Source organism: Mustelus asterias, chromosome 3, assembly GCF_964213995.1.
Source record: "Mustelus asterias chromosome 3, sMusAst1.hap1.1, whole genome shotgun sequence".
Taxonomy (NCBI): domain Eukaryota; kingdom Metazoa; phylum Chordata; class Chondrichthyes; order Carcharhiniformes; family Triakidae; genus Mustelus; species Mustelus asterias.
In genome coordinates, this window is record NC_135803.1 from 105094823 (window position 1) to 105121521 (window position 26699).

Below are 26699 nucleotides of genomic sequence, written 5' to 3' on the forward strand. Positions count from 1 at the left end.
AAGGAACAGGCTGGTGCGGTTTAAATTAAGCCTGGGAGTTACAATCTCCTGCTTCTGGGAAAAGCGGGAGTGTTTTCAACTTATTCCAGATAGGGCTGCACGGTGGCACAGTGGTTAGCACTTCTACCTCATAGCGCCAAGGACCCAGGTTCGATTCCCAGCTTGGTCACTGTCTGTGTGGAATCTGCACATTCCTCTCGTGTCTGCATGGGTTTCCTCCGGGTGCTCCAATTTCCTCCCGCAGTCCGAAATATGTGCTGGTTATGTGCGTTGGCCATTCTAAATTCTCCCTCGGTGCACCCGAACAGGCGCCGGAGTGTGGCACCTAAGGGATTGTCTCTTATCGTGACTGTTTGTCCCTTATGGGGGGGGGCCTCTGGTTCCTTATTTCGAGGACAGTCTGTGGGACACAGAGCTGAGAGTTTCCTCACTTGCCTCATTTTCTCTATGAGCAAGGGCACCAAGGGAGTTACAATGATCAGACCCTGCTCTTATGGCACTAGTACTCCAACCACCCCCAGTCCGATGATAGAAGTGTCTTTTTAAAAAAGTTTTTCATCATCCTGCCACTCCTCTGTGGTCAACCCGAGGTTTCTTTGAAAGTGGCAGTAATCCTTCCTAAACAAGCCAATTTTAAAAGCACCAATGTAACCATGCACGGAGAGATCTAAGTCTTTAATTACAGGAAAAACTCAACGATGAAAACTTGCAGCTGTGAACTTATTGTTTGTTTCTGGAACACAACACAATGCAAAAGTGTGTCTCCATTAAAAGAAATCTGAAGATGTGGGATGAAATTACAAACATGCAAGGACATCAGAGACCCAGCTAACTGATGTTTCTTCCTGGAGTTGAACCACATTTCGTTTGGTTCCTTCCTGGTCCTTACCGCTTTGCGTGGCTCCACTGTAAAAATGTTAACCCCAACCCTCTTGAACTTTCCTCTCATCTCCCTCTGCCCCATTTCAACAAAACCAATTTGCATTCATATAGCACCTTTGATGTAACAGAACATCCCGTATGTTTCACAGGAGTGTAATCAGCCAAAATGTAATGCTAAGTCATGAAAGCAGATGGCTAGGAAAGGTGATCAAAGGCTTGCTCAAAGTGGTAGGTTTCATGGAGTGTCTTGAAGTGGAGAGAGAGAGCTAAGAGGCTCAGGGAGGTGTCATGAGAATGCCAGAGCTTGGAGCCTAGGCGATTGAAGGCACAGGTGGGATGGTTAAAATCAGGGATCCACAGGAGTCCAAAATTTGAGGAATGTAGAATTCCTCTGCCTTTGATGTGTGGGTCCAGAACAATCTTATAATTAGAGCTGGGTCATTTGGGAGTGAAATTCTTCAAATAGGTTATCACATTGCCTACATTGCAACGGTGTCTACACTTCAGAAGCACTTCATTGTCGCTGTAGCACTTTGGAGTGTTCTGAGATCATGAAAGACGTGATATACATGTCTGTGCCACCTTTCAGTTAGAAGTGTGGTATAGAATCCTGTCATACAATGCAGGAAGAAATGTTTTTGTTGATTAATTTACAATGTCTATAACTCTAACCGTAAAGGTCAGAGATAATGGGCTAAATGTTTCTGACTCTGTGGAGATGGAGGCAAGGTGGAAAAGGGGGAGTGGAAAGGGAAAGCAGCAGGAAACCCCATCCGGATGGTTCCCCAACGTTATCCCGCCTTGGGGCGGCTTTTCAATGGGTGGGCTGCCATGGGAATCTGCAAACCGCTCCACAGAGGCAGGAAGGCACTGAAGCATAGCAAGACCCCAATCAAGGGCCATTTTCTTTCAGCGCTGGGACTTCCCTGATTGCTCAGGCCTGAGGAAGTGGCAGATTCCCAGCTATGTTGCGGAAGCACCCTCTCACTGGCTGGTCGGCAGGCCATAGGTGGCTGTATTAGTCTGCAGCAATAGGGGATCTCAATAATCACAGGGATCCAGACACAGCCTCAGGCCCTCCCCCGGGGGACTCAACTTTCATCCTTAGGCTCTTCTTTTATTCAGCCAACGAGGGAGTCCTTTGTGAACACCACCATCTTGAGGCACTACCTAAATCTCCCTCTTCTCCAGCATTGCTCACCTCTCCCCATGGAGCTGCTCTCTGGACTTTGGTGAGGGTCCTCCTATTGGGCCTCCCACTTCCCTGATCCATAGGGCCAGGAAAATCGTTTAGAGCTAGCATCCTTAATTGGGTGGCAAACAAGGTTGCGTCCAATTATGAGGCTGCCGCAAGTCCAGTGGGCACACTGAGACCATAGGCAGGCTTAGCACCACATGCTAACATGGGTGGGCCTGATGTCCGCGGAAAATTCATCCCAATAATGCAGAACCTTTAAACATTGGATAGAATGAACCAATTAATGTTTAAGGTTTATCATTACTTGCTTTACAGTAATGTCAATGGCTTCAAGTAATTTTGAAGACCAGGTGCCTTACCTACAAACATTGGATTTATTAGCCACCTCAAACTGGAAGTCATCTGTAAGTTAGCGCTTATGGCAGTGCAACACTCCCGAGTAGCAGCCTAGGTTATGTGCTCAAATCCCCAGATTAGGGCTTGAATCGCTGACCTTGTGACTCTTGTGAACCAAAATGTATGGCGTCCATTTTTGTATTTTCGATCCACATATCGACTTGAAGATTTTTGCTGTCATCTGGTCAACTGAAGTCACCAGCAGCGCCTCACTTTGATTCTTAGCTCCTCCCCAAAGCTCTGCTGACTAGTTTGACCCGTCAGTACAGAACCCTCTCACAAAATACGAAGGTCTTTTCTCTCAGGTAAATTTTGTAGTGGTTCCCTTTACTACAATAATACCAACTAACATGTAACATAGTAAAATGTTCCCAGATGCTTCCAGGGCGTTACCAAAAAAAATTTGACACTGAGCCACAGGTGACCAAAAGTGGTCAAAGAGAAAGGAATTAAGGAACATCTTAAAGGTGAAAAGCAAGAGAGGCGAAGAGGGAGAGGATTTGGGGAGGGAATTCCAGAACTTTGGGTCTAGACTGCTGAAGGCAATGTCAATAGGGTAAATCAGGCAAAGTTTTAAGAGGCCAGATTTGAAGGAGTGCAGATATCTCAGAGTGCTTTCGGAGGTTACAGAGATAAATAGAAATTGAAAGTGCAGAGAATATCTCTCAATTCATAATATATTCCTGTTTATCCATAATACATTTTCCCCTGGAGCATTTCATTCCCATCCTTACTGCGCTCACAAATGCACCAACTTTATGACTAACAGCCGTGTATGTCAATCTGTAGTAACTCCTTATTGTTCCTGAACCTCCGAGTATTCCTATTACTCTTCACCAAATGCTATCCTCCTTCACAAAACTCCCATCGGTCCCAACAGTGCCATGGATTTATTTTTTGAATTCATGAAGGCATCCTCAAGTTTGACTCCGATGAGTGAGAAGTTAATTGAGGACAATTAATAATTAAGGGGTAGTGTAATAGATTGAGGGTAACTTTATGTGGCCTGAATTAGCAAAGGCGCTATTGCCAACAGTAAATAATTATGTACACAAAAGGTCAGACTGAAGTAACTATGCGACTGAACAACCCTCCTCCATCGCTCCAACCGTGGGACCTGCTTGGGTCCGAGGTATGCACCCTCGCTCCTGATTGGCTCAGCTTCCTGCCTTGAAAATCCATAGGCTCAGTTTGATCACGTGGCCCTCAGGAAACGCTCCCTTAAAAATGGTCACGTTACCATAGGTAGATACTGACTTTGTTCGACAGTGTAAAACAGGCCAAAGCAAATGGATGGTTAATTTTCCATCTCTCACATTTACAACAATGGAAATAAATTGTGGGGAGTGATGGAAAATGGACTGGCTTTGACATCACTCACTTTACTACATCACACAGGCTTCAAACCTGCCCCAAACACTTCCACAATGGTGTCATATTCTAAATCCAGCACCAAGTCTAGGAATTACGGTTAGTGATATTCGTGTTTGAATATTTGTTGCAGTCTGTCTGCTGTGTTCACCCACTTGAACTGAATAGGTTATTCCCTCAGGCTGAAGTGCAGATGTCATGAATGCACTAAAGGGTTGTGCATTCAAACTGCCAACATCATTTTGAGACTCAGGGTGATGAACAGACCATCAGCACAAACAAGCCAGCTGCGATGAGATCTTTCTCCACAACAGATGCTGTGTGCGGACCCAGAATAACAGTTCAGCCTGTCACAGTGCCCAGCGCCTGAAGTGCTGACCAAGATCACAGAATACATTGAAATTAATTGCTGCTGGTAATGCTTTTTGATTTCCCTGAGGGAGATCTCGAAGGCCAGATGAAGAGGCTTGTCAGTGGCAGTACACCAAGAAGCAGTGTTGCTTATAGTGATGGGATTGGTGTCAGCTGCCAGGCATTCTGGGTCAGCTTGGCTTGGTTGCTGATACACTGTCCTGTGAAGTAAAATAAAAAGTTTATTTATTAGTCACAAGTGAGGCTTACATTAACACTGCAATGAAGTTACTGTGAAATTCCCCTAGTCGCCACACTCCAGCACCTGTTTGGGTCAATACACCTAACCAGCACATCTTTTAAGACTGAGAGAGGAAACCAGAGCACCCGGAGGAAACCCACGCAGACATGGGGAGAACGTACAAACTCCACACAGACAGTGCCCCAAGCTGGGAATCGAACCTGGATCCCTGGTGCTGTGAGGCAGCAGTGCTAACCACTGTGCCACCTTGCCGCCCCGTGCTGAGTCAGGAAGCATCAGGTTACATCCCAAAATCCGCCCCCCAACTCAATTACAATACCCCAGGAGTATCACAATTAGACATCCATATAATATGTCTTTAAGGGATACCAGCATAACATCACTAGAAGGGAAACGTGTCAGGTGATCCAGTCTCAGTTTTGCGTTTTGCTTTGAGCTGAGCACACAGACACAGCTCTGATTTCTTCATGCTTTATACCTTTGTATAATTGTTCCAAATGTGCATAGTCCTAGTAAGTGAATCCATGAGGAGTTTACCCAATCCTTTATGAGCCATTGGTGCCTTGTACACTAAATAAGCCCAAGGTGTAGTCTTGGTCTCAAAATGAACTTGGTAATTTGAATGCAACAACCCTTTAGTGCGTTCATGACATCTGCACTTCAGTCTGAGGTAGTAGTTTATTCATTTCAAGTGGGTGGACGCAGCAGATAGACCGTAACAAATATTCAAACACTAATATCACTAATAGTAATTCCAAGACTTGAAATTGTGCTGTCAAGCTAGTCTAATACTAATTTGATGCTGGATTTATTGTAATAACATGATAACAACTCATCATTACATCGTGCCTCTAATATAATAAAACATCCCACAGTGCCTCACAGGAGGTTATGAAGCACAGTTGGACACCTAACTACAATGGGTCGGTGGCAAAATAAAAGAGGTAGGCTTCAAGCAGCATTTTAGGAGCTAAGAGAGATAGAAAGTCGTGGAGATTTAGGGACGGAATTCCAGAGCCTCGGGCCTAGACTGCTGAAGGCCTGTCCACACCAACCAGCTCACATGTGCACCTGCAGGGCACGCCAAGTAAAGTGACATCACATGTAACCAGCCTCTGAGCTGATTCATAGACTAAGCACAATTTTCTGCCTACGAGAAGGTGGTTCATTCCTGACGCATTCTAACAGCTGCCACTGATAGCACAAGATTCTGTCTTATAGAGTAACTTGTTGTGGGCTAACTATCAAATACTTTCTGGAAGTCCATGTCGCCAACACATACTGGGATGTCCTTATCAGCTAACCTTGTAACTTCCTCAAAAAATTCTAATGGATGAGTTGAACTTAACCTTTTCCAGAAGCCATGTTAAATATCTCCAATTATATGTTTCCTAATCAGATGGTTGTATAGGGCATCTTTTACGATCACTTTTAGTGTCATACCTATGACTGACATAAGACTCTTGAGCTTGCAGTCCCCATTAATGTTTCCCAACGTTTCCCTTTGAAGGGGAATCTAGAATCAAGGGACACAGTTTAAAAATAAGGGGTAAATGCAAATTACTGCAGATGCTGGAATCTGAGACCAAGGGAAAATGCTGGAAAATTTCAGCAGGTCTGGCAGCATCTGTAAGGAGAGAAAAGAGCTGATGTTTCAAGTCCAGATGACCCTTTGTCAAAGGTTAAAAATAAAGAATCCCATTTAGGATGGAGGTGGGGGTGGGGGGGGGAGGAATTTCTCCTCAGAGGGTCGTAGATTTTGGAATTCTCTTGCACAGAAAGCATTGGAGGCTGGGTCATTGGATACATTCAAGGCTGAGTTAGACAGATTTTTGATCGACAAGGGACTCAGGGTTATGAAAGACTGGCAGGAAAGTGGAGTTGAGGCCACACTTAGATCAGCCATGATCTTATTGAATGGTGGAGCAGACTTGATGGGCTGAATGGCCTACTCCTGCTCCTATTTTTTATGATCTGACCTGTCAAGCTTTTTGAAAAGCAGCAACACACGAGCATCATTCTATCCAAGGCAACAAAGCCAGACTCCATCAAACTGTTAATGATAAAAGCGAGTCTTTTGTAAATCACAGGTTTCAGCTTCTCAGGTATATACGATCTGAAAATGCCAGGAAAAGTTTCAAACTCCTGATTTAAACTGTTGCTGCACCTGGCAGTCCTTGGACAACTTGCTGTGAAATTATGGTGAAAATCAAGACAGACATTTCTCTTCTCAAGAAAAAGGGGCCAAATATTAGACATTCATTCCGAACAGTCTTGGCGCCGGAAGCCAACTGCACAAGAATATTTATTTTCCCCGAGTTATAGAGTAAGGTGCAAGAGTCAGAGTGACAATGCTACGGCAATAGCAAACCATCTCGAGACTCTTGTGGCTAAAAGGGGAACAAGGGACTTTAAATGTGATTGCTATCAATATTTCTTGATAACGTATGGAGACCAGTTTCTGTGATGTTAGGGACTGCAGGAGGAGGCTGTAAGTTATTATCCATGTGGCACTTCTGGCTGGTAGTTGCAAAAGGTAGCACGGTGGCACAGTGGTTAGCACTGCTGCCTCACAGTGCCAGGAACCTGGGTTCAATTCCGGCCTTGGGTCATTGTCTGTGTGGCGTTTGCACATTCTCCCCGTGTCTGCATGGGTTTCCTTCAGGTGCTCCGGTTTCCTCCCAAAGATGTGCGGGTTAGGTTGATTGGCCATACTAAATTGAGCCTATGTTGAGGATTAGCAGGGTAAATATGTGGAGTTACGGAAATAGGGCCTGGGTGGGATTGTGGTCGGTGCAGCCAAATGGCCTCCTTCTGCACTGTAGGGATTCTATGGATTCTATCAAACACTTCAGCCTTGCCTTTCACAGTCATATGCTGATCTGTACCATCACTGAATTCTCCACCACCATTCACAACTAGATGTGGCAGAGCTGATGCATTGGTTGTGGAATAGCATGCAGCTTCTGTTGTTTAGCATAGATAATAGCAAATGCTGTCACTTCACCTGGTTGGAATCTCACTTTTAGTAATGCTTTTCCTTAGAGTGACAGATATGCCAGACTGGGTAAACACAACGGTTTCCCTTCCCTGAAGGGCATTAGTGAACAAGATGGGATTATATGTTGTTTCATGATCTCCATTACTGATGCTAACTTTTTTAAAATCAGATTTAGTTAATTACCTTAATTCATCAGCTTCCATGGTGGGATTTGCATGGTGGCTTTGGATCATTAGTCCTGCTCCCTGGATTACTAGTTCAATAACAGACCACCATACTACCATACCTCTTTGACCAACCTTTTGATGACCATTCCCAATATCTCTTTAGAATCATAGAATTATAAAACCCCTACAGTGTAGGAGGATGCCATTTGGCCCATCGATTCTGCACCGACACTCCAAGAGCAATTCCACCCAGGCCCTTTCCCCGTAAGCCCATATATTTACCCCACTAATTCCCATAACCTGCACATCTTGGGATACCAAGGGGCAACTTAGCATGGCCAATAAACCTAATCTACAGATCTGCAGGTAGGTAGTTGTAAATTTTGTCTGATATTGCCCGTATAAATTATGGGAAATTCAACTGCATTACAGGTGCTATGTAAATAAAGTTGTTGTTGTGGCAATTTTCATTGATCCACTGGGGCATCTCCCTCTCGTTTCCATGGGGAATGCCCCAGGCTGGTGCCCAGATTGTCTGTGCACTAATCGAACTTTGGATTAAAATGTTGACACATTTTTTTGAGATCAGATTTCTGACATAATCCAGACTGCTCAGTGATATTAAAAACCCTTGAGTCCTGTAAGCATGCCACACACTTCCAATGTCTCCACAATTCGAATATTATGTGACGCCCAGTGGGTGTCGTGGGGGTAGCATGGCAGTTTGATATTTCCAGCTATTCGAGGCTGAGAGACTGTCAGTAAAACGCATTCACTCAGCAAATTGTGGCTCAAGAGGCTGCAGCCAACAGCTCCTTGAATGACAGCTGGTGGGACAGTTGTGCAGGTTTTCCCGAGCCAGCAGCAGTCTGTCCTTCCAGACCAGCCCTCACAATAAATCACACTACTTTGCGGTGGGGCACCAGAATTGGAGATCCATGGGAAATGGCAGGCTTTTGTATAGTGTAACAAGGAAGAAACAGATTGAGACTAATCTTTTCCTCCTTATGTGTGGCCCATAGGGCACCGTAGAATTTGGAGCTCTGATTACCAGCCAGCAGCTGCTCCATCACGCACACAACCTCTCTCTCTCTCTCTCGCTCTCTCTCTCACACACACACAGACACACTCACTCACTCCACACCATGAGGATGCAGAATTCTGTAGTCAGCAGACAAGGATGACGCCGTGCTTTGTGTGTGTTCCAATGTCACTGGACAACTTGGAACGTGCCTTCAGCAATCCTCTCCTTATGAAGGATCGGCAAGCCTGAGCTAGCTGTCGTCTTCACTTCTGCACCCAAGCCAGTATTTATGGAGGGCAGGAGGTTGAATTTACTGCTCCAGGTATAGCATGATGCATTGAGTTAGCACGCCGCCCCTTCACATCTGACATTGATGCCACAGCAGGCTAATGTTAAAGCTTCCCGCCCTTTCTCTTTCCGGCTGGTGAATGGAACTGTCTCGGCCCAGGCCCTGCTAAGGCATGACAAGGGTACAAGGAGGCAGCATGAGCGTTTTGTAGAGCCTTGGTATACAAGTTCTCATCCATAGCGGTGACCAAGTTTGAAGAAAGATTTGCGCTGCTTTCTGGGACGTAAAGACGACTCTTGGATCTTGTAAGCAGCGAGAAAATAAGAAATGCAAAAGTCTTTCACCTTGTTAGTGGTGTTTTATGTGACCTTGCCCAACTCACAGTGCAACCTTTGAAACCAGGATTATTCTTCAGATTTGCATTCTGGTAGCCTGACAAGGTTAGCACCGCAATACAGGAGCAAGGTACTGCAAAATGGTCCTTTTTTTAAGTGTAAATTATCAATTAATATTTACTCATTACGCACTTCATGCACATGGGTAGGCCAGGATTTTTAGAATGATGGGGTTTCCCTTCCTGCCATCCAAGGAGTTGGAGGCAAATGCAGCCCTGGCAGTATGGGCTGCCCCATTGTCATCTAATGCTCTAATGGATGTTCATTTACTGAGAATGGGACTTCTGCCCCTCACTTGGGAGGTAATCCGGCCTCAGTAAGCTGCCAGCCAATCCCCACCCACTCTGCCCAACATCCCGGGCCTCACATCTTCTTCCCATCCCGAGATTCCCAAAATATACCCGGTCCTGGATTCCCAAGACTTGGACTTTGGCGACTGTTCGCAGTCAAGTCCAGCAGGGTCTCCTTTTGGGCTTCTTCCCACCCCTGAACTCCACCCGTCTCCTGAAAATCGAGACCGGCTGGGAAATGGTCTTTAATTGGTCACTTAAGGGCTTCAGTTGGCGGAAGTGTGGGCAAGGCTGACCTCGGGCTCGACTGTCCCACTTTAAAATGGTGGAGTGGGCGGGATAGGTGGAAGCCCAGTGGGAAGGCCGCCTGAAGAATTTTACCACAAACCTACTGCCCATTGTGTCACAATAACAGTGCCTCCATACTTAATTAGCTTCCAATTATTAGGATGACCAAAATCTTGGTCAAAGAGTTAGTTTTAAGGAGCGTCTTAAAGGAGGATCAAAACCGGGAGGTAGAGGGAGGAAACCCAGAGCCTGGTGTCCAGGTAGCCGGTGACACGAGCATCAATAGTAGGAACGAGAAGTTTATAGCTGTGCAGGAACACTTCGGTCGAAAAGCAAGCAGCAGCTGGTACATTGAAGATTTGACAGAGGTTAAGGGTAAATGAGTAATTTCATTAAAGAGAATGGAGAGGCTGGAGCAGGAAATGGAAACATCAGGCTGGTGCAGTGAGGTTGGTGGTAAAGCATTTTGTTGGACAGCGAGCAGTTTGCACGGCTTTTGACTCATGTCACATTTGGGCCCTGTAACTGCCTGACCCTATTTCTGGGAGTATATGTAAGACAAGGGCCTGGCATGGTGGCATAGTGGCTAGCACTGCTGCCTCCCTGCGCCAGGGACCTACATTCAATTCCAGCTTTGGTTGACTGTCTGAGTGGAGTTTGCACGTTCTCCCCATGTCTGTGTGTGTTTCCTCCAACAGTCCAAAGATGTGCAGGTTAGGTGGATTGGTCATGGTAAATTGCCAGTTAGTGTCCAAAGTAGTCAGGTGGTTTAGCCATGATAAAAATGGACTGGGATACAGGGATAGGGCAGGGGGGTGGGCCTGGGTAAGATGCTCTTTCAGAGCGTTGACGCAGACTTGATGGGCCACATAGTTTCCTTCTGCATTGAAAGAAAAAAGAACAATGCTCTGTGCCCCAAACTTGAAGGACACGGCTTTGTGACCAAAATTCTAGCATGGATAATAATGCTTTTCAAATGATGAAAGAACTTCCGTTTATATGGCATCTTCACACAGCACTTAGAAATACCTGAATGCACTTAGAACCAATTACTTTGCTGTGTTTTATATAATATTTACATCAATTAAACAGTTAATCTGCTTATTGCCATTTCTGGGAGCTTTCTGTGGGCAAATTGATTGCCGGGTCTTATACATTTCAACAGATACTACACTTACAAAGTACTTAATTGATTGTCCTTAGGTTGTACGAATGTAAGTCTTTCTTTCTTTGTATTTGATTGTGATTTCACACAGAATGTACACAAATAGCAAGGCCGACAGATGTACTCTCTGATGTATAAACTTCCTGCTGCAAAGGGCCTGTGCACGGCCGACCTCAGCCTCCCCATGACTCCAGCCCATCTGCCAAGGCACCTGAAAATACTGTCCTACCACTGCTGCTTTCAAAAAAATCAAGTGATCGAGAATAACCTTTCAGATTTTCTTTGACTACAAGTCAAAGGTTGCATGCTGTGGAGTCTCAAATGAGCCACATAAACTCATATAGTCTTCTCTGGGGAAGAGTCACGTTGTTAGAAATCGTGGATAATGATGCACTTTCACAGAGAATTGTAGACGCCTGATTTGCCTCAGTCTCCAGACTGGCTGTTCCTGTTTTAGAGTACATCCAGGGAGAAGAGTATTCACGCAAAGTCCCCCTAACATAAATTGGGCCAGAGAGCAACAGGATATGGAGAAGGGGCGGAGGGGGGAGCGCGGGGCGGAGGGGGGAGCGCGGGGCGGAGGGGGGAGCGCGGGGCGGAGGGGGGAGCGCGGGGCGGAGGGGGGAGCGCGGGGCGGAGGGGGGAGCGCGGGGCGGAGGGGGGAGCGCGGGGCGGAGGGGGGAGCGCGGGGCGGAGGGGGGAGCGCGGGGCGGAGGGGGGAGCGCGGGGCGGAGGGGGGAGCGCGGGGCGGAGGGGGGAGCGCGGGGCGGAGGGGGGAGCACAGGGCCCAAAGACTTTTTGCAATGGTCATTGTCACCAGGCAGATTCTGCACAGTTTCACAGACATCTGAAATGTGAAGACATTACGGAAAGAATGTGCAGAGAATGGAAATGTTGAGTTGGGCAGAGAGTGCGCACCCCGGCTATTCAAGCAGATGAGAGTCTATTACAACCACAAAACTCTCACATAGTTATTCATAAAGGCTTTTAGAATATGGATGTCAGCTCCAGAACTTGCTGAACACCATCTATTGAATAAGTGACACTGATATTTTGTCAACTTTATGAATTTGAACATTCTCCTTTCAGAACTGGGGCCTGGTTCAAGTTCAAGTTCAACTAAGTACACATTTTGATGAGTGGTGCAGTGAGTTAACACCATCCTTTCACTCCAGGGATCTAGATAATATTCTAAACTAAGAGTCCTATGTATTCAGACAAGCTCAACTCTGTTCCCTGCAGGTCATGGGGCCAAAGCACAGAACTGTAAATAAGTTGGTGATGAATGGGCAATGTCACTTGAAGCCTGCAGTGATAAATAACATCGGGACTGGGAAATATCACATAATGTCCTGAGGTTGACACCAAAGCATATTGTTCAGACAATGAGTTACGTTCCACCTAATCTGTCAATGGGTGAAGTGGGGAGATCTCAGTCTGTACAGTCAGGGATGCTGCGACTGGTGATCTTGTTCCACTCCATATGTGTCTGTACTTCTGTTGAGGAATTTTCCAGAACAAATACTCAGTCTATGCTGGCGGCTCAAGACACTCAAAGCATGTCCACAGATGTTAACACTGGTCTAAGTATTCCCTGATGTTGACCCAAGTGCACATTGGGGCAGTGCCCACTTCCGACTGTGTAAATGTGCACTTGTCACAAATCCCATGCAGCCTATTATTTATACAAAAATATAAGCTTGGTTCTTCCAAGAACATGGTGGGCACTTGTGAGCATATTACTTATGACAGGGTTACAGTTTTAACAGATTGTCTCCTCTCAGACTGCAGGCTCTGCCAGTATAAACATTCCTGAAATGGCGTATGAAATGGCGTACCAACCCACACAACCCCAGCAAGCACACTCTCGCTGCAACCTCAGGGTCAGCTTCACCCAATGCTCACTCACCAATCATTGCTGAAGCCATCCGCTGCTGAGGGTCATAAGGGCACTTCCCTTTGCCACACTCGGTCTGCTCATGACGTAGCACTAGCTGTTCAGCCTGCAGGGTGAGAGGGAAGAGAATAACAATGAATAAAGAGTCAGCCACAATGACATAAATGCAGCACCAGAGCAATCCTCCACCATCCAGCCTCCCTGCCATTGAAAAAAAGGAACTTTAAATATCCTGTCCCTTGAAGCTGCCACATTCATACAGAGTACATTTTATTGCGAAAACAGATCAAGGAATCTTGTATCATGTCAGGATAAAAGTTGGTGTGCTTCCTGCATATATGCTTAACATCCCAAACCAAATTTCTCACTGTGCAATTTCACCACTCGTGTGTGTGTGTGTGTGCCTATTACAATAGCACATCGTCATTGAGTACAAACACATTTAGCTTTGCCTGAGACTAGCACAGATTGGGATTTGCATCCTGTGATCACAAATACATTTAGATTATTGTGCTACAACCTTATCATGGAGATTCTTTAGGAGATAAAAATGTGAATCATTTTGACTTACTGTAGTGTTCAATGGTTTGATTGATCTGTGTTTGATTATGTTAGCTCATTCGTTGATCTATGTTCACCGTACCTGGTCACTTAAGGTGGAGCTAGAGAGTTTAAGTAACTGACAGCATACAGAACATTCCAGAAACAGACCTGAGTTCTGAGCTAAAAGCGTGTGTGTAGATATTTTGAAGAACACTAAATAAGTCTGTTGTAGACTTAGAACTAATGTCATCTCCATTTCTCTGAGATAAATCAGATACGCAGCAAGTCATGAATACATAACACTTATGTCATCTTTAAAATATACAAGTCCCATGTGTTTAAACTGGCGAGAGTGCTCCATCCCAAATCTCACTCTGACCAGTTTCCTGAACTTGAAGTTTGACTAGATGCAACTTTCAGAAGCTGCACTGATCGGAGCTAATGAGGCAATTCCCCACTGTTTGCATATTGCTGTTGGACATAAGTATCTGGCTGAGAAGATGGAGCACATCCAATATTTGAATGTCTAAATTGGTGGCTGAATCAAAGCATCATTGTTTCCCCAAATTATTATTCACACCAAGAAGGCAGTGTATAAATCTCTCTACACACTAAAACTGCAGTGGTATCCATATGACCTGCCATGTTGAATACCTTCCTCACCTGATTTCTTGAACAGCATTGAAAACTTCTGATTTGCAAATAACAGGCCCCACTAATTGTCTGCAACTTTAAATATACTGCTGTCATATTCCACACCATACCTTGATAATTGTGATGCACATCAGCATGCATGAGTGATGGGACTATTGAATATGACCTTGGCATCTTCCAAAGTGCGTTACAGCCAATCTTTGAGTGTATGGTCACTGTTATAATGAAGGAAATGCAGCAGCCAATTTGCACACAGGAAGGTCCCACGAAGAGCACTGTGATAATTGCCAGTTAATCTGTTTTAGTGGCATTGGTTAAGGAATAAATATCGGAGAGGCCACCAGAGCAAACCTCCTTGGTTTGAATAATGCCACGGGACCATTTACGTCCACTTGGAAATGCAAAAGAGGCTTCAAGTTAAAATATATTTGAATGCAATCAACTTTAGTATGCTTAGCCTAGGTTTTGTGATCATGTCTCTGGAGTAGGGTTTGAACCCTGACTCAGAGATGAAGGTCAGAGTCAGGTCTGAAATCTATGAGTATGGTGGGGGAGAGAGATTTACACACAGCTTCCCACAGAGTAGCACGACAGGTTGCAGTGGAGATGTATAATCAAGGTAATAATTTATCCTGATTAACATGTATTCCTTGATCATCTCTGAAATTCTCTTATCATTTACCTCATTGCTGTATGTCTGTCAGCTGCTGCATTATAACAATGCCCACACTCAAAGGAAAAGCCTCCATTCATACAGCTGCTCAGACAACTCAGCCTGACTTGGAAATATATCATCAATCCTTCGCTGTCACTGAGTCAAAATCCTGCAACTCCCTCCCTAACAGCACAGTGGGTGTACCTACACCTCAGGGACTGCAGCAGTTCAAGACGGCAGCTCGCCACCACCTTTTCAAGGCAATTAGAAATGGACAGTAAATGCTGACCTAGCCAGCAACACCCACCCCGAGAACAAACAAATTTAAAAATCAATTCCAGTCAAATGCTGCTGTTTTGAGGGCTACATTCTTTTACAGACCCCTCAAAAGGCTGCAGTGAATGTGTAGGAATTGCACACACAGGAACATAGCACCAGTCATTAAGCATTCATACATGGGTTTTACCAATTGGAATTCCTACCTATATATTACTACAGTGGCTGCTAGCTTTCAGAAAGCAAATATTAACAGTGCCCAGCAGTGTAGGGGTTAAAATGGGAGCACTGCTACAAGAAGGATCCTATTTGTAATCGCACCCAGTGACCATGCTCCTTCCCAGTTCCAGTGAGCACTTCTGCTTTTCATGAAGCGGGAATACTGTCCTGCAGTTAAACATGAGATCCTCTGCATTCCTCCAATATTGGGCGTCTTGCATACAGCAATTCCTTCACCCCAGCATTGAAGAATGCATAGATCCTACACTCTGTCATTCCCTCCTTAAAACTCCAACTCCCTTTCTCTCTCTCCTCCTTTAGAATGCTTCTGAAAACCTACCTCTTTGGCCAAACTCTTGATCATCAAATCCATTATATCCTCTAATAGCTCAATGTCATTTTTTTGTCTTGATTGCTCTCCTACAAAACACCTCAGGATATTTTACTATGTTGAAGATGCTATTGAAATGCAAGCTGTTGGCATTGTTTTAGCTTTTGGGTGGCCTTGAATGTCACTTGGAACAGCCGCCCATAGAAGTAAGAGACACTCTCTTATCGGATAGTCAACATTTTTTGCAGTTTTATGTGCCTAATGGGTAAAGAGTTAATGTGACATGAACGGAATTGAACTTCATATAGGTCATTGGCCTTACCTCTGGGGATTGAGCATGTATTTTGCTGTTTATAATGTCAGTGCAGGCAGGGCAGCCGACTGTATAGTGTAAATGACGCCATCACCCAGGACTGCTCATCCATTGCCAAAATGGCAGTTGGCTTGAACTTTGACCCAACAGCAACAACTAGCTGCAGGCGTGATATTATGCAGCATACCCGAGCAACTGCCTTCGCTGGTTGACAAGATTTAATGTTTTCTCCTGTACATGTTAAATGCTTATTTGGAAAAGAATCTCCCGGGATAATATCCTACAGCGGCCTCTCCTCGGATTTATGGGGAATAAAACACATTCTCCCTATTTAAAATTTCCCCACACGCCTCCGGGTCGGAGTCTCCTGAAAATGGTGGCTCACATATGGGATGCAATTCTTCGGTGTCCATCTTTGTAGCTGATCCTTACACCCAGGCCCGGGCAGTGAGTGTCAATGGGATACTTGAATGAAAAGGGTTTTTTTCACTCAAAGGGTGGTAAATCGTTGGAACTTTCTGCTCTAGAGGGCTGTAGAGGCTCAGTCATTGAGTCATTCAAAAAAGAGATCAATGGATATCTAAATATTAAAGATATCAAGAGATATGGGGATAATGCAGGAAAATAGCATCAAGGTAGAAGATGAGCCACGATCCAACTGAATGGCAGCACAGGCTCACAGGGCCGAATGGCCTACTCCTGCTCCTATTTCTTATGTTTCGTACGATATTTGGCTGGTAGAATGGGGAAGATGGTAGCGTAGTGGTCATGTCACTGGGCTAGTAATCCAGAGGCCGGACTAATGCTGTGAGGGAATGGGTTCAAATCTTGACAGGGCAGCTGGTGAAATTTAAATTCAATTAACTCAATCCGGAGTACAAAACTAGCTTCAGTAATGGTGACCATAAAACCATCATCGATTGTTGTAGAAACACATCTGGTTCACTACTGCCCTTTAGGGAAGCAAATCTGCCATCCTTATCCGGTTTGGTCTATATGTTACTCCAGTCCCCACAGTAATGTGGTTAATTCTTAACTGACTGCTGAAATGGCCTCGAAAGCCACTCAGTTCAAAGGCAATTATGGATGGGAAACAAATGCTAATCTGACACCCATAACCCATGAAAGTATTTTTTTTAAATTAAGCTCAACTGTATCAATACACAAACATTACCAGAACAGTCTGATGTATACCTGATTGATAGCTGGGATGAGTGGGTTGAGGAAAGGTTGAACAGACTCGGGTTGTTTCCACTGGAGATTAGAAGAGTGACGGGTGGCTTGATTGAAGTATAAAAGATCCTGAAAGATCTTGAGAAGGTGGACATGGAGTGGATGTTTCCTCTTGTATGTAAGTCCAGAACGAGGGGGCACTGTTTTAAAATTAGGGTTCACCCTTTTAGAACAGAGATGAAGGAGAATTCCTTCTATTAGAGGATTGTGCGACTTTGGAACTCTGCTTCAGAAGGCAGTGGAAGCAGGGTCACTGAATATTTTGAAGGCGAAAGTAGATAGATTCTGGTTAGGCAAGGAGATTAAATGTTACCAGGGCCAGCTGGGAATGTGGAACCTGAAACACAATCAGATCAGCCATGATCTTGTCAAATGGCGTAACAGGTTCAAGGGGCTAAATGGTTTCCATGTCACATGTTCAGAATAGCCATTGGCTGGGATTTCCAGCCATTACCCCTGCGAGTTTTCCGGTCTCACTGATGATGCCCCCCTGCCTCGGGTTCCCCTGCAGCTGATGGTGCAAAGTAATGGGAGACCCCATTGATACTGGCGGGACCAGAAAACTCCACTGCCAGCCAACAGCAGGCTACCTCCGGTGAAATGAAGTACGTTGGAGAAGGATCACATAGATCATAAACATTAGCTTAGACTACGTTGGGCCAATTGGTCTACATTTGTGCTATACGGTCAATACAATTCCGTGTACTTTCTAGCTTTATTTCCCTTCCTCAACCTGTAACTTTTGAAGCTATTTGTAACACCAATGTCATACTACATGCACCTGAGACCAACATAGAAGACCACCATCTGACTGGAAAGTCTAATTCCCACCCCACATGGTGCATTTTCCAACCAAGCTATTACATTTTGAAGTAAATTATTTTTTAAAAATGAAAAAAGTTATCATCCTAATCAAAGTAAAGCAATTTTGCAGAATTTGAGGCTGGATTAAGAAACATTGTCTTTTTGTTGTAAACTTGACCCCAATTCCCTGCAAAAAAAAATCAAATTGGCTCTTTAAATCAAATCACGAGCAGGTTTTTTTTTTGGTTTATATCCAATTCAATCCAATCAAAGTCCAATTCAAAGTCTCAACAAGTGAGACATTCCAGATCCAAGCTGACAAGACAGGCTCACCACTTCCTGTCTTGGGCTTGATCTACATGATCCAAGCTGATTGGAGCAGGCATTACACCTCCTCCAAGGTTTGATCTTATTTGCATCTGAGCCAAAAGGCCAAGATGCCACTTAAAAAAATTGCTTCAAATGAAGCCTCAGTGTAACCTCTTGACTTCAACCAACTGCAGGACAGCAAAACTACACTTGATCTTAGCCAAAATCATGACCAAGTTTAACAGCGCAATACAAGCAATCAGTGACATCAACACCCCCTAGACTCTAATGTATGGAGGAGCAGCAATGTCTTCAGTTACACTCTTACACATATGCTTGCTCATGCAGGCGTGAACAAACATGCACGCATATGTGATAATGTCCCACATCATGGTTTTTCCCAGGAGTTGGCAGTTCAAGTTTCAGAATGATGAGCTTGCTTTTTGGACAAATCCACAGGTTAGCAATCTCTTTCATGTCTGTTCGAGATTCAAATGAGGGAACCAATCACAGTGAATTCAGCTTCCAGGATTTGAAATGTTCTTCTGTTCAATGCCTATAAGCAGAGGCCATTATAAAGTTGTGGTGGACCTCAGTTGTGCCTTTGTCCTATATGGACCACCGTTGTGTGTGTTTGTCATACCTGGGCACATCCCCTTCCAGTTTGGTTCCTCCCCTCGGCACCTAGTAAAAAGGTGGCTGTCTCCTCCCCCTTGTTCAGTCCAGGTCGGTTACTTGTTGGGATCTGCTCCTGATTCTGTTGTGAATAAAAGCCTACACTTGTATTGGCACACCAATAGTCTTTCACCTTATTGATAGCGCATCAATTTTATTCACAACAGTTGACCAGCATGGAGCAGTTTCTAAAACCCGACAAGTTAGAATTAGACCCTCAAGAGGTTGGAGCCTCTGATAAATTCGATCATTGGCTGGACTGCTTCGAAGCATTCGTCGACACCGCTACGGCCATCGACACCGACGACGCTAAACTCCACGTGCTCCGCGCCCGGATAAGCGAAGCTGTCTATGGAATCTTCCGGGATGCTCTACATACGCGGACGCTATCGAACTCCTAAAAGGGCAGTTCCGAAAGAGCCCTAACGTGGTTTACGCCAGACATCTCCTAACTACCCGCAGGCAGCAGCCAGGAGAATCGTGCGCCCAATTTCTGCGCACCCTGCGGGTCCTAGCTCGAGCTTGTGACTGTAAGGCTGTTACAGCAGCTCAGAACACGGAGGACCTGATCCGCGACGCCTACGTTGCGGGCATTGAGTCTACATACATCCGGCAGCGCCTGCTGGAACAAGATGACCTAGATGTCCGAAGAGCAGCCACGATGGCTGAAACGTTAGAAGCGGCCTCTCACAATCTCGGGTCTTACCCTGCATCCCATTCTATTGACGGCTCCACCGCGACGGCTGTTCCGGCGGGGCCCAAATGTTACTTTTGCGGCCTACCCAAGCACCCTCGGCGTCGCTGCCCGGCGAAGGACGCGATTTGCTCTGGATGCGGTAAGCTAGGCCACTTCGCTAAAGTCTGCCGGGCAAAGCCGCTTCCGAAGCCTCGTGGCGCCATGTGTGTTCCGCGGGTGCAGCCATCTTTAATGCAGGCGGCAGCTGCGCGCAAATCGCCATCTTTAATGCGGTCACTGGAAGTACGGGAATCGCCATCTTTGATGCGGTCACCGGAAGCGCGGGAATCGCCATCTTTGAGACTGGCATCAAGACGCGCTGAGCAGGAAGCTTCATCCGTGACGTCATCAGACGGCGACGAAGACGGATTCTTCTTTGATTCGACGGTGGCATCGATTTGCCTGGACTAGTCGCAGCCTCATCAACTCTCCAAGTCAATAATGGAGATCAAGGTAAATGGTCATGCAGAAAACTGCCTGTTCGACTGTGGGAGCACAGAAAGTTTTATACACCCTCGCACAGTGCGTCAATATGCCCTTCCCGTGCGACCCTGGAGCCAGACCATCTCCATGGCCTCGAATTCCCACTCAGTGGAGGTCCTCGGGTGCTGCTTGGTGACACTGATGGTACAGGGCACAGTCTACGAGCGTTTTCGCCTCCTCGTGCTGCCGCGACTCTGCGACCTGCACTACAACGATCGCAACGGCAGATCAAGCCACCGGTTCGTCTGGACTTGTAATATTGTTTCTGCTTCACCCCCGTGTTGTTTTTTTAAAGGAAGGGGTGAATGTGGTGGACCTCAGTTGTGCCTTTGTCCTATATGGACCACCGTTGTGTGTGCTTGTCATACCTGGACACATCCCCTTCCAGTTTTGTTCCTCCCCTCGGCACCTAGTATAAAGGTGGCTGTCGCCTCCCCCTTGTTCAGTCCAGGTCGGTTACTTGTTGGGATCTGCTCCTGATTCTGTTGTGAATAAAAGCCTACACTTGTATTGGCACACCGGTAGTCTTTCGCCTTATTGATAGCGCATCAAAAGTACTATACTACTTGTTGTAATTCATGTAAATAGGCAAATGTTTGAGAGCAGATTAATGGGGATATTTTCCTATTAGTTTGCGAGAGTGACAAAGGTATTTTGTAAATGTAAACAGATGAACTCAATTCTGCGTCTTTAGAGAGTGTCTAAATTGCACAAGTCTAGACAGCAGTTCACTTTCAGAAAAATGCAGCAGCAGAAGTTAGCAGTAAGCTATCAGGACAAATTGCCAGAGTTTGTTGCCATTAAGCAGCCTTTGTTCCTGTGCAAAATGCAGAGATGTAAACTGACGCATCATCAGGTTGAGTTTGCTGCTTGTCGGCTTTTGTGCGGTGATTGGTTTTATGCTGCTCTAGACTGTGGTCGGGGAGGTTGGTTACGCCCACTGTCCTAATCCCAGTGAGGTAAAGAGTCCTCATAAAATCTGCTTTCCAAATAAAACATGGCATAGTCATCATTTACAATTATAGGTTTTGTACGATGCCATGATTCCTTTTCGGAACCTAAATTGGTAATTAGGTATTTTAAAGCACATGTTTTAACAGAACGATACGCTCTGTGGATATATCTTGTGTTTGTAAACCAAAACAAGGACAACACACATTAGACAAGTGTTCTGGTGCACTGCATAATTAGAATCACAGAATCCCTACATTGCACAAGGAGGCCATTCAGCCCATCGAGTCTGCACCGACCATAATGCCACCTAGGCTTTATCTCCACAACCCTACTTATTTATCCTACTAACTCTCTGACACTGAGGGGTAATTTAGCATGGTCAATCAACCTAACCCGCACATCTTTGGGGTGTGGGAGGAAACCGGAGCACCCGGAGGAAACCCACGCGTACACGGGGAGAACGTGCAAACTCCACACAGACAGTGACCCAAGCCGGGAATCGAACCCAGGTCCCTGGCGCTGTGAGGCAGCAGTGCTAACCACTTCGCCACCTCAAAAGCTACAGTAAAATCTATTTCTTAATGTAATTTCTCTGTTTTAGCCTCCACGAGCTATCAAAAATCTGGCATAAGTGAACAGTAAAGATATTTTGTTTTACGAGAAAAACGGAGGCATTTTCCTCCCACACCCACTGTGTTTCAGTCTCCATGTCGTGTACAATCCCCAGGTGAGACATTTCATCCCTCTCCCCATTTCAGTTTACAAAGGATCAAAAACAGAACCAAAGCCAAAAGCTAAAGAAGTGTTTCTAAAATTCGGAGGTTGTCATGGTTATCTAATGTTCCATGCACACTTAATGTAGCCAGTGTGAGTACAAAACATTGGCAGAAAACAGCAACATTTAAAGTGTTAGCTTATGAAGGTCCTTTTGGGAAGCCCCTTTGTACAGTTGCTCGTCACTCCAATTAGTCAATGGTGAAAGCATTACAGAAACGGATTGCATGAGCACAAAAATATCAGTTTGGAGTTGTGACTCAACATTGGAAGGAGTGTCCACAAAGCGCAGAGTATGAATAGTTCAGAATGTCCGCTTCAACTGGCAAAGGTCTGTCAGCCCCTCAGACTTGCCTGCAGATTACTCCCGGATCAAAAGGAAGGGTCTGCTAGGTTCTCAATGATATAAAATAAATCTAAGGAACAAGTAGCTTTTGTATTAAACATCTAAAGCAGTGGAGTGGATTCCACCTTGTAACTCACACCCATATTTACATAAAAAACCCCAATCCTCGATTAAATTGCAGTCTATAACTCACTATTGGGTATTCATTGTTATTATGTATAAATCACTCAAACCCTTCAATTAAATTGCAGTGTGTTCACCATTCCTTGAAATCAATTATTCTCAATATAAAGAGTACCGACATGGCTGCTATTTCCTAAATGTCTTAAACCCTTAGTACACAAGCTTCCTGTGGGATTTAATGTTCGGATTGGATTTGTTTTATCTGCTCTAGTGCTTGGCTTTTCACTTAAATCCAGCTAAATTAAATGACCATTCATACGGGGAGAGAGTTAAAGGAGACTCAGCTGTACTCAAAGTTTAAAGAAACCCTTCAGTGTTAACTCAAAACCCTCATCCTTTGGTCTATTAATCGCTAGCTATATTGGTCACTAACCTCCTACTTCTCTTGTTACACTTGCGTGAACGGATCTGAGAAAAGACATCATTGCACCATGCGTTTTCCAAATTTGCCATTAAAACCCTAAAATCTTTTTATTTTATGACCCCAAGATGTTCCAGAACATTTAACAGCCTATTCCGGAATGGTCCTGGATAATGGAAAAGCGATATCATCTCCAACTTACCCCAACCATCCTGCCCCACCCGAGTCCTTCCCAGTGTGGTCCCTGACTGGACATCACAAGACAGCATGACTCAGCACATGTGGTGCAAGCAAACCGTTCGCATCTTTTAAAAATATGTACTTGTATTTCTTTAGAGCTAGGATTGTCTGATCTAACATGGAATCTGACTCTTTTCCTGACTTTTCTTCTGGAATAAACATTCATAGAAAGAAGAATCATAGAAACCCTACAGTGCAGAAAGAGGTCTTCTGGCCCATCGAGTCTGCACCGACCACTATCCCACCCAGGCCCTACCCTATATCCCTACACATTTACCTGCTAATCCCTCTAACCTACGCATCTTAGGACACTAAGGGGCAATTTTAGCTTGGCCAATCAACCTAACCCGCACATCTTTGGACTGTGGGAGGAAACCGGAGCACCCGGAGGAAACCCACGCAGACACGAGGAGAATGTGCAAACTCCACACAGACAGTGACCCAAGCCGGGAATCGAACCCAGGTCCCTCGAGCTGTGAAGCAGCAGTGCTAACCACTGTGCTACCGTGCCGTTCCCTTTCCTTCTCCCTATTTAAAATCTCCCTTCACATGTTCTCCAGTTGAAATCTCCTGAAAGGTTCACGTTTGGGATACAAGTCCTCGGTGTCCAGCTTGTGCCTCATCCTTACACCTGGGCCTAGGCAGTGAGTGTCAGCTGGATATTTGGATGAGGAGGAATTTTTTCACTCAGGGGCTGGTCAATCTTTGGAATCCGATAGTTTCAAAATTCTTTCATCCGAGAGTTGTTGTCAGCTTGGCTGACATCTGGAACATTCCAAGTGAAACGGGGTGGTGCTGCAACCTGTAACCTCACACTCCCAAAGACATAGTTCATTGTCCAGTTCGGACCATCTCACCAGCTCAAATATGGCTGCAAGTTTGAATTTTTGGAAGAGGGTCATCAGATTTTTCTCCTTTTGTTTCCTAAAATCAGACCATTCTCCACCAATGAGCACAGTTTTCTGAAGGAGTGTGGCCTGCAGCCCCATGGAATGTGCACTCCCCTCGTGTAGCCCCCAACCCCCTTACCAAGTGGACCTTGCCAAATGTGCACATGGATGGAATGGGTTGATAAGTTATTCTATAAATTAGTAGGGGGGGGTGTTGAGGAAGCAGATTACAGCTAAACCCTGTCCTTTCCTCATCCAATGTCGCATGTAGACTTTGCATCAGGGCTGAGTGAACTGCAGTCAGGTACTGACCGGTGCTATGACTGACAACTATCAGAAAATGAACCAGAAGACTAAAGGGAAGAATTCTCACTGAGGTTCATCCCGAATGTCTGCAGCAACTTCTGCGGAAAATGTACATAAACCCAAGAGAAAGTATTACAAACTTCCATTTACACCAGCCAAGAGTTATCTGCAGTGGGAGCATCTTGTGACATGTCCTGTTAGACTTTTTATTTCACCTTGCAATGTGAATTTTCATGCCATTTGGTGCTGGATGGGTAAGCTGATGATGAAGTTGGCGAGGTCAACAAGGTCAACCTTAGACAACAGGACTAACAGTGTATCTCTCAAATCAATTAGATTTGAAGATTGAGAAGGAATAGAGGAAGAATGAAGATGGAAATAAAGTCAAATTGGATACAGTAAAGGCAACTGAAGAGAGGAAAGAAACATTGGATTAAGAGAGTGAAAAAGCAAGAAAGTAGTAAGAAAGAAATGGAATTTTGAATTTTAAGAACCTCTAGGAACAATTTACTACTTGTAAGAATGAGATCTCACGGTTTCAACGATGCCATTTCTGTGCTGAAGAGGTTTCGTGAACTTGCAGGAACATCAATCTCATCATTAAGTATCCCTGTATCATTAAGCATCAGCCCTAACTTCTACAGTGAGCTGAATATGTTATAACAGCAGGACTGCAGCAATTTCTTGAAACTCATGAATTTAACAGTGAACTCCCATTTTTGCAAGGCTAATGGCAGGGCGGTTTAAATCATCAAGCAATGAGTGCAATTTGCAACACACATGGTACCTCTTCTTCACTACAAACTACTGGGCGATTTGGACACTCATAACAGTGTCCACCATTAAATTCACCATTATTTTCCCAGCAAACTCTGGGCCAATATATTTTTTAAAATGGGGGTTCCAATTCTTCTATCAAATCTGTGTCCCATACTGCGAACGCTATTGAGATTTCCAATGGGTGTTTCAGCTAGCCAAGTGAATAACAGGACCTGAGCTTTGCCTTCCCTCCCAGTCTCATCCTAGACTTGTACAAAGGTGGAAATCCTAATGCAAACTCTGTTGGATTTTCACTTCTCTTGTTTCCCAGTGCCACCCCACTCCAACTCCAACCCAGGGACACTGACAGCTACTGTATAGCCCCTTTCCATCTGATATTAACTAACTCATGTCTAAACAGGGATTAATATAGTTTTTTGAAAACCTCAGTTGCGCACACTGGGACGTGCCGTCACACCCAGGGAGCGTAAACTTTCAGAAGTGCTAACGGGAAACAGATGGAATGATGAGGTGTAAAGGAAATTCAGTCTGCAGTATGAAATGTTTTTGAAGAAGTGTGCGTTCATGTTAAATTGTTTTCAGAATTTAATGATATAATGGATCGGGTTATAAAATAAGGTGCTTTCCATTAAAATCCATATTGAAGTAATATTGAGATTAAATAAATTGTACGCCCAATTAAACATACCAGATGCTGCAGATAATATGCAGAATAAATTCTTTCCTAATCTGTTGTCTCAAGCATACATATGGCATCAACGTCTTATTAATGGAATCTCTGCACAGCCCCAGGACAACCCTTTCTCAGTCTGTTTCCCCAGGAGAGAAACAGAATGTGTTACCAAATATCCTCGCTACAGCTCTAGCATGCACATGTGTTGCAGTCGAGAATATAACTTGGGGGTTGTTGAACTGCCTCAGCTCATGTCCATGTCCATTTGTCACTTTGAAACACCTGTGGTTTTAATTTATATTGAAAAGCAGAGAAAGCATCCAATCACCAACTCCTCCAGCCTTCAACAGCCCTTATTCTGAACACTCGAGTATTCCTGTCACCTGCCGCACGCTAGTTTCTTCAGACTGAAGTTGACAACCAACTGTACTGCTTGAAATTTTGGCTAGACAGTTGTAATCTATCCAAAATAAATGAGGACATAGGGGCTGTACCATACATTAGGGGCACCAATCACTCACTTAGGCTTAAAAGGGTATTTCTTTTTGAACGTGGCTCTCAATAAGAGAGCATCTGCACATGTTTAAATGTGCTTGCAATCTGCGTTGCTTTGGCTAGTCATAAATGTCACTCCTTAACAGCTTCCTCAATATTGACAGCTCAGCAGACATGAAGTCATGAAACAGAAAGGCATGTTAAATATTGCCCCTTTGGACATTTCAACTTCCTCTAACGTCACAAAAATCATTTTCAATCTTTTCCTCCGTTCTGTTTGGACAGTCTAACACCGGTTCTGCTTCAGTGAATGGGTCAGAACATCAGGAATTCCCTCTTCAAATCACGATGAAATATTGGAAAAGGACCGAATATAATGAAGTAAACTACCATAAAAGGCACATTGCAGCAAATGATTTCATACGATTAAATCCTAGAAACAAGCAGCGCAGGTCGGATTATATTGGGGGCTGGTAGTGCATTGGTGAAA

General features: G+C 44.8%; 1 protein-coding gene across 1 annotated transcript in view; it reads right to left on the reverse strand.

Moving 5' to 3' along the window:
- sema3h (sema domain, immunoglobulin domain (Ig), short basic domain, secreted, (semaphorin) 3H) overlaps window positions 1–26699 on the reverse strand; it is a 171522-nt gene that overhangs the window by 55038 nt on the left and 89785 nt on the right. The window contains exon 5 of the mRNA XM_078209416.1: window positions 12989–13082. Within this exon, the coding sequence (XP_078065542.1) occupies window positions 12989–13082 (94 nt within the window). The remainder of the gene's footprint in view (window positions 1–12988; window positions 13083–26699) is intronic.